The sequence below is a fragment of the Ursus maritimus genome, unplaced genomic scaffold (assembly GCF_017311325.1).
Source record: "Ursus maritimus isolate PB19 unplaced genomic scaffold, ASM1731132v1 scaffold_22, whole genome shotgun sequence".
Classification (NCBI taxonomy): domain Eukaryota; kingdom Metazoa; phylum Chordata; class Mammalia; order Carnivora; family Ursidae; genus Ursus; species Ursus maritimus.
In genome coordinates this window covers 47,790,284-47,804,741 of record NW_024424675.1, presented here as the reverse complement: position 1 = coordinate 47,804,741, position 14,458 = coordinate 47,790,284, and the positions used below count along the sequence as shown (strand labels likewise).

The 14,458-nt window shown below is 56.6% G+C and overlaps 2 protein-coding genes across 7 annotated transcripts in view; both read right to left on the bottom strand.

The window, feature by feature from the left end:
- The window catches only part of TPD52L2 (TPD52 like 2), a 17,356-nt gene extending 11,364 nt beyond the window's left edge, over positions 1 to 5,992 (bottom strand). For 5 of the 6 annotated variants that reach the window (XM_040638616.1, XM_040638618.1, XM_040638617.1 and 2 more), the window contains exons 1-3: positions 5,834 to 5,992; positions 2,752 to 2,897; positions 844 to 992 (exon numbers count right to left, since the gene is read on the bottom strand). In XM_040638616.1, the coding sequence (XP_040494550.1) occupies positions 844 to 992; positions 2,752 to 2,897; positions 5,834 to 5,852 (314 nt within the window). In that variant the 5' untranslated portion in view covers positions 5,853 to 5,992. The remainder of the gene's footprint in view (positions 1 to 843; positions 993 to 2,751; positions 2,898 to 5,833) is intronic. The other variant, XM_040638619.1, reaches the window with a different exon arrangement.
- Positions 5,993 to 7,868: 1,876 nt separating this feature from the next.
- Positions 7,869 to 13,519, bottom strand: ABHD16B (abhydrolase domain containing 16B). Its single transcript, XM_040638615.1, has 2 exons — positions 12,183 to 13,519; positions 7,869 to 11,982 (listed from the first exon to the last, which is right to left on the bottom strand). The coding sequence occupies exon 2, from the start codon at positions 9,529 to 9,531 to the stop codon at positions 7,909 to 7,911; it is 1,623 nt and encodes a 540-aa protein (XP_040494549.1). The 5' UTR covers positions 9,532 to 11,982; positions 12,183 to 13,519; the 3' UTR covers positions 7,869 to 7,908.
- Positions 13,520 to 14,458: the final 939 nt, after the last annotated feature.

Here is a 14,458-nt window from a genome sequence, read left to right as displayed (position 1 = left end):
GCAGGAATGGTGGGTCTCCAGCATGCCTGAGAACAGGGTCAGCCCCTCCTCTCAGCACCTGCTGGGCAGGCCTTGCTGAGGCCAGGTGAGGCAATGGCAGAACCAACCAGTCCTTTTCCTATCATGCCAAGCGAGTGCCTGGTCCCTCCATGTAAGGTGGCCCTTAGGGAACAGTACTGCTGTGAGGAGCAAGGAAGACACACACAGCCCAAACACTTCTCTGGCAGTTCCCCTTTGGGATTCAAAACCTAGGATTTCCTAGGACGAAGAATGGGCTTTGGTAGGTAATATTTATACAATGTGATTCAATCTTCCTGCAGCGACACAGCTTCACAGACAGTGGGAAACATTTCCCAAAACCCATGCCGCCCCCTCAACCCTGGAGGATACATTTCAGAAGAGCCATGTAGCTACACTCCCCATGTTCAGAGAGCTGAGTCACATCTGGGTCAGAGGTCTTGGGGTTGTGACCACGTCACGCTCATGAAAAGGACTCATGTCCACTTCAGCAGACAGTGAGTTATGGGGGATCACAGGAAAATCAGTCTCACTAGGGACCTAATTAGCTTTCTCTCAGATTTGGACCCTGAAATATATTCCTGTCAATTTCTACTTTGACAACTAGATAGTGTATCTACCTGCCTTTTAAAAATGCACAGACTCTAAGCTCTTTCGATACATACAGCTGCTAGGTCAAGGACTCAAGAGGCCCCCGCTGGCTGCCAGCACACAGGCATACTTGAGTCCCCCAGTACTTAACCTCCCATTGACACGGCAGGGGCACCGGTCCGGTGAACACCCTCCAACCGTCAGGGGCACCCCTGCCGCAGGGCAGGTACCTACGCGTTAGAGACCTGCACGTCATGCCAGCTCCTGGACAGGTTCTGCTTCAAGCCCTCCAAGGCAGAGAGGCCCAGTTTCCTTTTCAGCTCTGCGCAGTGCCTTTCCTTGGCCGCCAGGACCTGGCGCAGAGTGACGATCTCCTCTTCCACCTGTAAAAGCACACAGTTGACTTGATTAGCGACCACTGCTGCGGGAACTGACCGACATCCTCACACACACTGTAACGAGAGGGTTCTTGGAATTAGGGAAGGACTTTCCACTTACAGAAATACAACTTGTCTTAGGAATGAAGTCTATGTCAAGCAACTGTTGTTTTTACCTGGTACTAGCACCCCAATTTCTTCAGGAACACTGTCCCATCCCCCCAAGTCAAGTGGTTCTGGTGGGGCTACCAATCACTGTGCCCACCCATGGATCAGCAAGCAAGGCCCATCAGAGCTCTCCCCTGGGACTGGGCACAGGTGTCAGAACACACAACCCCTCTCCCTGCAGGCTGAGTCTGGGCTCAGAAGCTGGAATTGCTGGCAGACAGCCCCCATCTGCACTGGGAAGGAAGTAGAGCTGATGGACGGATGGATGGCCAGAGACCCAGATGACACAACAACAGCCCTTACGACAACATGTATGTTCCTGAGGTCAGCTCCAGGCCTCGGGAAAGGCAGTTCCCGAGCCAAAAGTAAATTCTCTTTTGTGCTTAAGGTAGTCTGAATTGGGTTACAGAAAGAATCCTGATGATATAGACCTGAACTTTCTTAGGCCCTAAAATACAAAAAGGGTGCGACCTGAAAAAGCAACATCCTCTAGAGCTTTGCGACTCCAAAGGCCTGTTTTCAGCTCCTGGGTCAACAGCTGCCATAAACAAAAAGTCCTTCTCTTAAAAAGTGATGGTTTGGAGTAAGGTAATAAAAAGTAGCTCAGAGCCCTCATATTGCTAGGTTTTCTATCAGAAAATAGTTGAAATAAATAATTTACAAACATAGGATCACCTAAGGCCGGACTGTTACCAGTTACTCCAGCAGTAATGAACAGTGACTAGAACATTCCACTCATGGTGTGACAATCGACAGGGCTTAAGGGTGTGCAATCCAGCTATTTTGGGGAAGTGCACTTTGAAAATTTTAAGTGACACAGAGCTTCTCCACTCTGCAGCTCAACTCTGAAATGACCTAGTGCAAAGCACAAGCCTCACTGCACCGCCTGCTGTGGCCTCCGTAACCTTCACTTGACTCAGAAACAGCTCTATGCTCTCCCCCATGACCTGAAACCCGGTCGTGGGGCTGCGGCCTGTTGGCACAGCTAGCTCTTTTTTAGACTCAGGATGCATCAACACAGCAGAGGCCTGTGACGGGCAGCACACCAGCCTCTGCCTGACCGGATGCTACACTCAGATATTAGCAAGTTCATGTTGCCAGATTCTGAATCCCAAGTGGGTTACCATTAGATTCTGCATCACACAGTTAAAAAAAAAAAAAAAATTCCTGGCAGCTGCTATGAATAAAAATTATACTTGGAAATTTTGGCTTTTAATTACCATTTCTTCTTAAAGGACTCACTTTAAAAAGATCACATGAAGCACTTTTTAGAAAAGAAGTATTTTTAAAAGAAAAATCAAGATCCAAGGACAGATAGTTTGTGGAGTCTGGAAACTGTCAAGTGTTAATTCCAACAAAGAAACTCCCAGTAGATGGTGTGCTCAGAGCAGCTGTCCCTGTGTGGACATTCTCCTCATGGAATACTTACGAGGCGCCAAGCACACACAAAGCCGTCGGAGAGACCAGTTTCTGTGGGACTCTAGGAATGACCTCCCAGGCCAATTTCCACAGAGCACAGCTAGTACTCTGGCCCCCTCAGGCTAATGAGGGAGCCAGACTCGTGGTCCCCCCAGGACAGATGGCCAAGACACAGCACCTTTGCAAGCTCGGCCCTAAGCTCCTCCTCCTCAGCCTCGGTCAGACCCTCAACAGCAGGAGTCTGGGCAGCCACCGCCGTGTCGACAGGGACATCTGTCATGGAGTCGGACAGCAGACCTTTGTTAGGAGAATTCAGGTTGATATCTGCCAGAGACAAATAAGGTCAGAAAGTGTCAATAAGAAGTTACAGAGAAGGAGATAGGGGAGAGATCTCTACCAAGGAAGAAAGCAAGGGTGAGAGGACAGGCTGGGGGGGGGGGGGGGGGGGACTGTGGAAAGAACCAACACCTCTTCTCTGACAGATTCTGCAGGGATGGTTTGGCCATTGGGCCAAGGGCATCTCAGGCCACCCAAGGTGCTACTTCAGGGCACAAAAAACGGCTGGCACAACGCAGCCAGACCCTAACTCTGCTTCCCCATATGACAGTGCACGCTCCTGAGACAGGAAACCTTTGCTACAAACAAAGCAGTTGGACCTAACAGAACTTCCAATTTTTAGAGCAGAGAAATTTAATACAGCTGTAAACACAACAAGCACCACTTTCAATCAACCGATCTGCAGAGCACATGCTAAAATTACACACAACGAGCATGTGCTAGTCATTCAGCCCCAACAGGGAGTCAGCAAAATGCCCTACTGTCTATGCTCAACCCTCCTTTCACAGCAACACACAGTGAGGCGCAGAGAGAACACTGCTTCCACACCTCTGCGACACTCAGATCAGGCTCCAATCCCTATAGTCACTATTTTCTCTTCGAACTGAAAGCATCTTCCTTCTGCACTAAAAGTTGACAAGATCCCACACAAGGAAACATGGGTCTGCTTTAGTTCTTCCCAACTCCAAATCCACAGCTGTCCTGCAGGACTACACGACCAGCACATGCCACGAACATAGGCTTTGCATGGCGTCTAGCACATTTAGAAGTAAAGGCACAGGGGTACCTCACTGGCTCAGTCGGAGCAGCATGCGGCTCTTATCTTGGGGTCATGAGATCTCGGGGTCACATGTAGAGATTACTTAAATAAGTAAATGAACTTTTTTTTTTTTAAGATTTTATTTATTTATTTGACAAAGATAGAGACAACCAATGAGAGAGGGAACACAAGCAGGGGGAGTGGGAGAGGAAGAAGCAGGCTCGCAGCAGAAGAGCCTGATGTGGGGCTTGATCCCATAACGCCGGGATCACGCCCTGAGCCGAAGGCAGACGCTTAACCGCTGTGCCACCCAGGTGCCCCAGTAAATGAACTTTTTAAGAAATAAATAAATAAAATAAACAAAGTCACAAAGATTGTAAAGAAGTAAAAGTGTCTTTGTTGCAGATATGTTTCTCTAATATAGAAATTCCAGAATCTGCTAAAAATAGACTGCACTTAAAAACAAAGATGCTCTATTTAGCTTATTCTTTTTTTTTTCTTTTTTTTTAGATTTTATTTCTTTATTTGACAGAGAGAGAGACAGCCAGCGAGAGAGGGAACACAAGCAGGGGGAGTGGGAGAGGAAGAAGCAGGCTCCCAGCGGAGGAGCCTGAGGTGGGGCTTGATCCCAGGACTCCAGGATCATGCCCTGAGCCAAAGGCAAGATGCCTAACGACAGAGCCACCCAGGCGCCCCTCTATTTAGCTTATTCCCTTCACATGCCCCACATAGCTGGAAGTTAGCACTTCCCTGGCACTCAATACACGTTCACTACATGAAGCATGTCCGCATTTTAATCAATGGAGATCAACCTACATGACTTTACTTCATCATTTGTATCTGCTACGTTGAACCTACTCAAATTTGCCAAATGCCTTAAAACCTCCACAATCTTTCTCTTCTATTAAAAAAAATAAATAAAAGCCCTTGGACGGTTTCTGCCTGTACAGCTAAAGGTGGACCCCACAGAAATCACCCCCAGAGACTGGGCACTTTGGCAAACATGCCAAGGCGAGACACAGTCATTGTGTGTGATATGACCTCAGCACAGCCCTGTCACCAAAGGACCTACAGAAAGTGAGGGTGGGGCTAACGCTGGAGGCGAAACTTGGGGGCTAGAGTCCCTCCTGGATGAGTCCCAGCTCTTCAAAACTGTATAATCATCTGCATGCGGATGATACAATCTCAAGGGGTTATTCTGAAAATGAAAAAAGGCCATCTGAGAAACAGGTTTGGTGTGGCATCTGGCATATAGTAAGTGCTTAGCAAGTACTTTCATCATTCTTATGGTCAGAATCCAGTGCTTGTGACACTTACCAAAATTAGACATGCAGGTCAAACAGTGAAAAGCCTCCTGAGCTTAACAGAGCTAGAGACTTTGGATGCACAACTATTTTGCAAGTAGACTGCAAAAGTAGAAAAACCTATGAAATGTATAAGAACCCAGGCATTCTGACTTGTATCAGCATATCAACAAAACAAACGGCAGGAAAAACCTTAAAACTAAAATCATCCCGGGTAGTATGTCTGTCGCGTAGGAATGTAGCATCCCTTCCGTACAGCCCCAGAACGGAAGACCGACTTGAATCACCCCAAGATTTTAATCCGGGCCCACTCCACCCACCCCCCAGCGGCCATCTCAAACCGGTGAGGTGTGTCTGTCCTGGAAACAGACCTGGTGTGCTGGCCGTACCCCTGACTCACTGCACCCTGCCCCCCTTGAGACAAACCCTAAGTAGCCTGGGCTCCGAGCAGCGTTGCCACCCAAGGGGCGCTGCACTGCACGTGAAGATGGCTCCATCTCGCCTCCCCTCCCCGGGCGAGGCGCACAGGACGTCGGCCCGGGTCCGGGTCCAGGTGGCGTGTCCTCGAGGGCCCTGCATAGGGACGCAGGCCGGCCGACCAGGCAAGCGCCGGGCGAGGCACGACGCGAGCTGCCCGGAGGAAGGAAACCCAAAACTCTGGGAACGACGGGAAGGGTTCCGGGGAATCGGTCCTCGGAGCGGCCCAAGCCGGGGGCGGAAGACGCCGCCACGGCCATCGGAAGCTTCGAGGCCCGGCGCCGGGCAGCTGAAGAGGAGCCACGCGGCGGACCGAGGCGGAGGGGATCGAGGGTCCGAGACGCGCCGCCAGGGAGGGGCGGAGGCGCCGGGCCCGCGGGTACCTTGGCCTGAGGAGTCCATGTTCAGGCGGCGGCCGGGCCACAGCGGGGGTCGGGGCCAGGGTCTGCGGCGCTGTCGGAGCCGAGCGGGCCGCACCAGGACTCGCTCGTCGCGTACACACCAGCCAGCGGAACCGCCTCAGCCACCGCGGCATTACGTAATCAGCGACGCGACGGCCCGCTTCCGCTTCGACGCGCGCTCCGCCTTCATCCCGCCCCCACCAGCGGTGTCCAATGAGGCGCTGTGTGGCCCAGTCCCTATCACCCGCTCCAACCTGATTGGCCAAGGCTGCGGACGAAGCCGGAAAGGGAGGCCGGGTTGTGAGGGAATCCCTCCCACGTCGGCTCCACCAGCGAGACACACAGGTAGAAAGGTCTGAAGGAGCACGGGGTAGGTGGGAAGTGGGAAGACCGTCCAACATGGCGCTGGGGAAGCCCGGGTTGGCCCTTTCGGAGATCTCAAGCGTCTTTGCCGCTGCCTAGGAGTGCTATGGCTAGCGCACCGTACAGACCGCTTGAGATCCCTTGAGGCCTGACCCCTTGACTTTGGGATTAGCTTCTCCCATCAGTTTTTTAAGTCCTTCCTCTTTATGGAGATTTTCTTTTTTTTTAATTGTATGGGGGTAACGCAGAAAAAGGCGTGTCCGCGATTCGTCCTCTTGCCCTGCAGGCGCCGCTGCCCCGACTTGGCTGGAGGCATCTCGGGCCGCGCGCGGGCACCGGGGCTCGTGCACGCGCAGCTGGCACAGCGTGACCTCGCCCGCCGGGCAGCGCTCCTGTGCCGCGGGCACCGCCCGGTTCTTTATCTGCTTTTCACGCTGCCAGGGGAGCCAGGTGGAGCCCTCCACTTCACAGATGAGGAGGCTGTGGCTAGAGTAATTTGTCCGAGCTCACGCGGCTAGGTGAGGGGCTTCCATCAAACGCTGGAACAAGAGTTTGCCGGGCTTCTCAAAGGAGAGGTGTGTAACCACTGGCCAACCCGGTTTCGCTAAAATAAGTCCCCAAACTTCCCTTCTTTGGCTTCTAATTGCCCCTGGAAGTAAACCCTTAAATGGTATTCAAACCCTTCAGGATCTGGCCCTTCTGGACTGCACTCCCCCTTTCCAGCCAAGCCACGCTGCATGCACTGGTCCCTCTGCATGGAAGCCCCTTCCTTAACCTGGATCGCTCCCCCTCCTGGATCAGCTCAAAGCTCACCTCGCCACAGGTGTTCCTGGCACCTAAGGTCACCTTAGGTACCTGCCTCTGGCTTGCACTGGCCCAGGTGCATCGTGGTGGTGTCTGCTCTGGCCCCGTCAGTTACACGTCTGCCCCACTTAGCTTCTTCGAGATTTTCCGGTTTCCTGCTCAGCCCACCCCGGCTAGCCCGGGTCCCCACTTCATGGCAGATGGTAAAGAAGTGACTGCACTACAGGTGGTGCTCAGCAGAGGGCTTGTCTCTCATTCTGTATTACACCCTTGAGCCAGGAGCAATGCCCAGCCCAGGTGTGGCTCAAGGGGATGCCAAGCAAGTGAATGGTCCGTGCCGGTGTGTCTGTAGCCCCACAGGGAGTCTGTTGTCCTTTCCTGCAGAAGCCAGGAAGGTGGAGGTGGGGAGGGGACCCTAAAGAGCCCAGCATCACACTCCTGGTCGGGTCTAGCTGCTCAGACCTGTTTTACAATTTTTCAGGGCTAGTGTTCTTTCACAGCTGGGGGTGACTTGTCCAAACACAGACCCACCCTGTACCCTAGGCCAGGTTAAGGGCACCTCCTGGGGTCCCACAGCCCGTGTTCCCACCATCCTTCTGAGGGGATCAAAACACCCATCACACAGTGTCGCCATAAACTGGGTCTACATTCTCTTTAGGAGCTGGGAGCAGACTGGTGTTTGCGGGAGAAACTGAAGGAAGGAAGGGAAAGGCCCCAGTGAGGGAGAGCACCGGTTCCCTATGTTCTGTCTCACCCTCCCTCAGACACCAGGTCGGGATCCCCAGGCAGGGCCAGCTTTACTGGTTTCGGGTGTGGGGAGGGTAAGGACCTGAGGCCCTGAGGGTGTACAAATGCACCAACACGCTTGCCAGCAGCTGCAGGGGCAAGGACTACAGCCTCCAGGGCAACTGGAAGTCCTCTGGTTCCAGCGGACTGCAGTGAGTCGCCTCCACATTCTTGAGGTGTTTGCGTGCCAGGAACAGCGCGAGCTGCCGGCGCCGCCGCGGGCTCAGGCCCTGGCCCACTAGCCAGGGGAAGGACAGCCCATGAGGCCCCCAGGCCTCCTCATCCTCCTGCTCATCCTCGCAGCGCGCGCGGTAGGAGCGCAGCAGTGCCAGACACCAGTCATCGTCCACGCGGTAGCGCGCATAGAAGGCGGCCTCCTGCGCCAGGCTGCCCGCGCGTAGCCAGCGCGTCACGACCGCGAGGCCTTCCCGCGCCATCACGACGGGGTAGCGGTGCTGCAGCAGACGCAGAAGCAATTCGTTGCCGCGGTTGCCCTCCACATCGCCGGACGGCAGGGGGCGCAGGTGGCCCGAGGTGCTGACCACGTCGTCCTGCGTGCGCCGCAGCAGCAGCACCGGTCCTGGGTAGCGGCACAGCTGCTCGGCCACATTGAGGTTGAAGTGCTCGCGCACGGTGCGCACCACGAGCCCCTTCCAGCTATGGGGCATGACCTTCAGGGCCAGCGGCACGAGGTCGTCGAAGGTGGCGTCGAGCACCAGTGCACCCAGCTCCGGGTATGTCATGGTGGCCCAGGTGGCCGTGAAGCCACCGATGGACCAGCCATAGACGACCACGTGCGTGGGCGGGAAGTGCAGGCGGTGCAGCGCGTACTTGACCACCACGTCCACCGCGTTGGCGTCATGCTGAGGGAATGGCGCGCCCGTGCTGCCCCCGAAGCCCGGGTGGTTCCAGCCCAGCACGGAGTAGCCAGCCTCCAGCGGTGCTGACAGGCAGCCCATCTCATAGAAGCCGGCGTTGCCTTCGCAGCAGATGACAAGACGCAGGCCGCGGCTTTGGCTGCCTGGGTGCTGGCGGCGATCCATGAACATGGTGTCGATCTCATTGCCGTCACAGGCCACCAGCTTGGCGCGCCGGCCGCGGTAGCGTTCCACGAGGCGCTCTTGGCCCTGCTGCAGCAGCGGCAGTAGCGCGCGCGTCATCAGGAACATGGAGCCAGGGTACACGAGCCAGCGGCCCAGCGAGTGGGCCAGTGCGTAGCTGGCCAGCTGGCCTGGCAGCTCGCGGATCTGCTGCAGGAGGCACTGCGCCTGACTGCGCGCCCCGCGCAGCGGTCGCCCCGGCGCGTCCCCGCCCAGTGCTGCGCCCCGCAGCAGCCACACGCCTGCTGCGGCCGCCGCGCACGTGAGTGCGCGATGACCGCTGCCGCCCCCGCCAACGGCGCGCACGTCATCCCAGCGGAAGTCCACAGGCCAACTGCGGAAGTTGTAGGTGTAGTTGGCGGTCAGGTAGATCTTGAACACGTGCACCAGCGCCTTCACGAAGCAGACGACACACATGGGCGTCGAGGCTACGGGGCGCTCCGCGCTAGCCCTAACGCGCCCAGTCGCCAGGCCGGGGTCGCGGTGGGAGGCCCAGGCCCAGCCCCGGCCCCGCAGGCGGCTGCAGGGGTGAGCGCCGCGCAGAGCTGTCTCGGGACATGCCTCTTCAGGGCTTGGCCCTAATGGCCTTTGTGACCTGGGCCTTCCAGCGTCTAGAGGAGGCGGCATGCGCCTGGCGGGGGCTGGCTTTGTGAGTCATTGTTGCTGGGCGTGGTGGACCACTCTGTGATGGGCGCACAAAGGGTTCCCAGGCGTGGTGGACCTCTAGTTCTGCCCCGCCCCCAGAACTCAGCCTTGGGACCCGGTGGCAGCCACACCCTCCCCAGACCTTCCTCTGCCTGCACCCTCCCTGGGGCCCTACTTCACCTGCCTTCCATCACACCTTGAGCAGCATCCAACGCCCCCCACCCCCCTTAACTGAGGGTGGACAGACAGTTTGGAAAATCTACTGCCTTAACCTCTTCCTGGTCAGAAGCCGGGGTCTCACTGGGAAAAACGCAGGGCTTCCCATGGCCTGAACTAAGCTTGCTGTGGGTCGCTTTCCCTCTGTGTGAGGTACCCACATGAGTGGGAAAGGGAGCCAGGGGCAGGAAGAAGCAGCTCTGGGGATCAGGCTGTGTGACACTTTGCAAAGACATGGGAGCCTCCTGAAGAAGGCTGGGGGTAGCAGTTCCTGCCCAGGCCCAGGCTACGTGGCTGTGCGCCCAGACCTCCCAGTGCAAGGTGGAGCAGCCCAGAAAATCCAATGTGCTTTATCACTCTAGGGAAGAAACTGAGTCTGGCCCATGGGCTGCTGTTGGAGCAGCGAGGCACTGCGTGCTCATGACCTTGTCCCCCCCCACACACACACCTTCCTTCCCAGGAAAGGGGGTGAGCTTGGGCTGGAAACCCCCCACCTGTTCTGGATCCTCTTTCCACTGGTGCCAGCAAAGGCAGTGACCTCCAGGTAGGTCCTGCCTGGCCAGTGTTCCTCATTTTCAGCCCCTAGCCAAGCCCTCCTCCCCACTCCTCACTCAAACCACCCCGCAAGCTGTACCTTCCTCTTTTATGGAGGGCTTTGGTAGGTTCCCCTTTTTCTCCTGTACTGGAGAGGGCCAGTCCACCTGAGGGCAAAGGGGGCAGGGTTATAGCCAGGGAAGAGCCAGGCTCTGAGGGCTCATTCAACAGTTGCCTGGAACTGAAACAGGGAATCTAGCAAACCCAGCCAGACCCTTGGAGCCCAGGAGCCAGACCTGCCTCAGAGACCCAGAGCATTCTGGGAAGGGGGCTCCAGGCTCCTGCAAGCCTTCTCTGCTCTCCTGCTCTGTGTATCTGGGTCCACTGCCAGCCCAGTCAGCCCTCACCAGGTTTGGGAAGCAGAGCAGGAGACTGTTGGGGTCCTTAGGGGTTGGGAAGCAGGAGGGGTCAATTGAGTGAGTGAGTGAATTGGGAGAGCTGAATATCCCTCCCACCAGGGTCTCCAGATAAAATACAGAATACCTACTTAAATTTGAATTTCAGATAAACAATAAATACTTTTTGAGTATAAGTGTCTCCTAGATATTCCATGGGTTATACTTACATTAAAAAATTGCTTATCTGAAATTCAACTCCAACTGGATATCCTGTTTTTAGGTTTGTTTGTTATTTTTTTTGCTAAACCTGGCAACTCTACCCCTGCCACCCCTCCCCCCAGCCAGCTGAGATCCAGATTTTCCTGATTATCCAGCTCATATCCCAGGTTGGGCTGCTCTTCTCCATGGTCAGGTCCTAAGGATCAAGAGGGCATCTCAGGGTCCAGTGGTGCACCTGGACGAGGGTCTCCTCTTGTTCCCTCTGCCCTGCAACCACCTCACCTCTTCCTTGGGTCCTGGGTGACACCGGGGGTGGTGGGGAGACTGCCTCAGGAGGGAGCCCACAGGGTACCACACCTGGGGTCAAGGGATGGGCATACCTGTTGCCCATGGGGATTAGTGGTCCTGGTACTCCTGAAATGTGCCCCCTGGTCCTGTGGTTAGCAGTGGCTGTGGAGAACTTGGGGGAGAGTGGGAACATTTACTCTCCCAGGAACCTCTTTCGTAAACTCAGTAGCTGCTTACCCTAGCTGGGGGTGGGGTGTGCAGATCCAGAGGCTCCAGACTCATTTTGTGAGACCATAGGAGTGACCCCCAGCAGCAGAGCAGAGGGCCTAGTTATGTCCTCAGCCTGAATCCAGGCAAACACAGGGGTCTCCTGGAAGATTGTCCTCAAAGTATGTTAGACATGCCATGTTTTGTTTTGATTCCACAGGGGAAAATGGGGCTTGGAGGAGCCCATTCTCCTGGGGACAGTCTCTCAGCTTGGTGAGCTCTGAGACTTGTATTTGGAAATAGACTTTCCTTCAGTCAGGCCCACCTACCCTTGGCTCCCCTAGAAGAGCAAGAAGCTTGGAGGAGGAGGTGGCTGTGGTGGAGGGGAGCAGAGGCCAGCTTCAGAGAAGCAAAGATCAGCAGGTTGGAGCTGCTGGCCCCTGGGGGCCCTTACCCTGTGTCTGGCCTAGCTCCTGACACCCCCAGCCCTGCCCCCCAGCCCATGAGAGCCCAAGTGCCCCCGAACCACCAGCCCTGTTGAGACAGGAAAGCATGTGACAGGAAGGGAGACCTCTGTGGTGGAGGGGAGCAGAGGCCAGCTTCAGAGAAGCAAAGATCAGCAGGTTGGAGCTGCTGGCCCCTGGGGGCCCTTACCCTGTGTCTGGCCTAGCTCCTGACACCCCCAGCCCTGCCCCCCAGCCCATGAGAGCCCAAGTGCCCCCGAACCACCAGCCCTGTTGAGACAGGAAAGCATGTGACAGGAAGGGAGACCTCCTCCTGCTGTCCTCTCTCCAGAAGAGCCCCCCCCCCTTACTGGACCAGCTGCGGCAGCAGTGACCTCTTGTGCCCCCCCTCCATCTGCTCAGGGAAGGTGGGGCTATGATCCCAATTATCAGGTCTCAGTTTGAGGAGGCAACCCCCCTCACCCCCCAGTGTCTGCCAGGCAGACATCTGAGCATACACCCCACCCCCACAGAGCCTGCTGGGCTCTGTGACCTCTGGCCTTCACCCCACAGGGTTTCCACCCTCCCCCACTGAGGCAATGCTCCCTCCTGGCCAGTTCTGCTCAGCGTCCCTGGAGGCCCTGATTTATGCTACAGGAGCGGACAGAGCCAACCTTGGAGAAGGAATGGAGGGAGAGAGAAAAAACCAGTCCCAGAGGCTGGAGGGGTGGGGGCTGGGATCAGAGCCCCTGGCAGAGGGTATCCAGCCAGGCGGCAGCCGTGAGCTGACCACAGCAGCCAGCAGCCCGGGGCTCTGGGAGCAGAGCCCGGGCCTTGGGAAAACTGAAGCCACCCTGGCGGGATAGGGAGCTGAGTCTGCACAAACGCCTCTGCTCAGGAAATGGGGTGCAGGGAAGGTGGGGGGTGGCTCGGAGCCTGAGGACAGGAGGGGACGCTTCCTGGCGGATGCAGGGTCAGAGAAGGGGCGGAAATGGCCAAGACAGCTGCTGAACATCTGGAGTCACAGAGAATTACCCAGAGCCCTCAAGGACGGTGGGGTTGGTGGGGAGCAGTACACACCCACGCCCTCTCCTTCCTGCCTCCCAGCAGGGCCAGTCTCTCAGTCTCTCCTCGACTGTACCCCCCCACCATCAGAGTAAAGTCTGGGTTGGGGTCAGGAGCCCAGCCGGCTGGTCTGATGGGGCCAGGTTCCCTGGAGCTCAGCCCCCCTGGGTGTTGCCCAGTCTGTACCATTTCTACAGACTCCAGTGTGTGGACAGTGCTTCCTGGCATCACGCAGGCCATGGCCCTGCGCCTGGGACATCCTTGGGGCTCCGTACATGAACTTGAAAGGGTTGCTGTACACTTTGGGCCCAGTGTCACTCCTGGCTGAGAGTCCCGCAGAGCAGGGCTGTATCCTTTCTACCATGCACTAACACCGTGTACAGGGGTTGACGTAACGTGGGTGCTTCATTACTGTTGTGTTACTCAATGTAAACGAGGCTCGCTGCAACCGGCGAGACAGGATATAAAACAGTTCACTGTGCCCTCTCGTCCAGAGATACTAACCTGGATGTGTCTTTGCACACCTTTCTCTATTTGCCTACAAACGTGCACAACCTACAGACGGGGCTAGGGTGGGAAGGTGGGGCTGTGCTTTTCCAAGAATGGATATGGTGTGTACATTATGGGGCAGCTCTGTCTTCTCCGGGGCATCACTGCAGGGCAGGAGCTGGCAGGTGGCCCATTCCTCCAGGTGCGTGGGCACTAAGGCCCCGGTATACCTCCTCTGTGTTGGATATGTGGGCTTCCAGACCTTTCCCCTCTGCAGTGCTGGCTGCCGTAAGCACCTTTGTCCAAGGACCCTGGCCTCTAGGTGCTTTCCCTACACAGTGATTCTGAAGAGTGCCTGCCTGAAGGGAAGGGAGCGTGTGTTCTCACGGCAGGGAGATCCCACCAGGATGCTTCTCCAAAATCTTGTGCTAGCCTGTGAGTCTGCTGAAGAAGTTTCTCTGAGGGAATGCAAGTCAGCTCCGTGCTTCTAGATTTATCGGGATGTGCGCATAAGCGTCATGAATGTCGGTAGATCCTGACCCGCGGACCAGGCCTGCACCAGAAGCCATTCCGTCAGTCGGGTGATCCAGTCCCGCATTTTGCTTTTCGCTGCCCCTCCGAGACCCCTCACCTGTGGGACCCCGGCGCCCGCTGCCTCCGGAGTGGCCGGATAGAAACTACGGCCTGGATCTCACACAGCCGGCCGTGGCTCTGGGGGAGGGGAGATGAAGCGGGCCGGGCTCGATGGGATGAACGGAAAAGACGGGGGACCCTCCGCCTGAGAGGCGAGGCTCGGGCTTTCAGCAGGCGCCGCACTTTGCCTCGCCAGCGTGGGACCCCGAAAACGAGCAGTGGGGCGGGAAGAGGGCCTCCGAGCCCGGAGGGTCCGAGCCGGTCACCCAGCTGGTTAGCCCCGGCCGCCGAGTCGGAGCCCGCGTTTCCCGGGACGAGCCTCTGAGGCGACTCGGACTTCCCCAGGGGGCCGAGGTCCCCTTTCCGGGCTCCTCCGGGTCGCGGCCCCGTGGACATTTTTCACGAGGCGGTGAGGCC

Bases quoted from the DNA above. Each gene is read 5' to 3' on its own strand.
- ABHD16B (XM_040638615.1), bottom strand. From the start codon at position 9,531: ATGCCGCCTCCTCTAGACGCTGGAAGGCCCAGGTCACAAAGGCCATTA.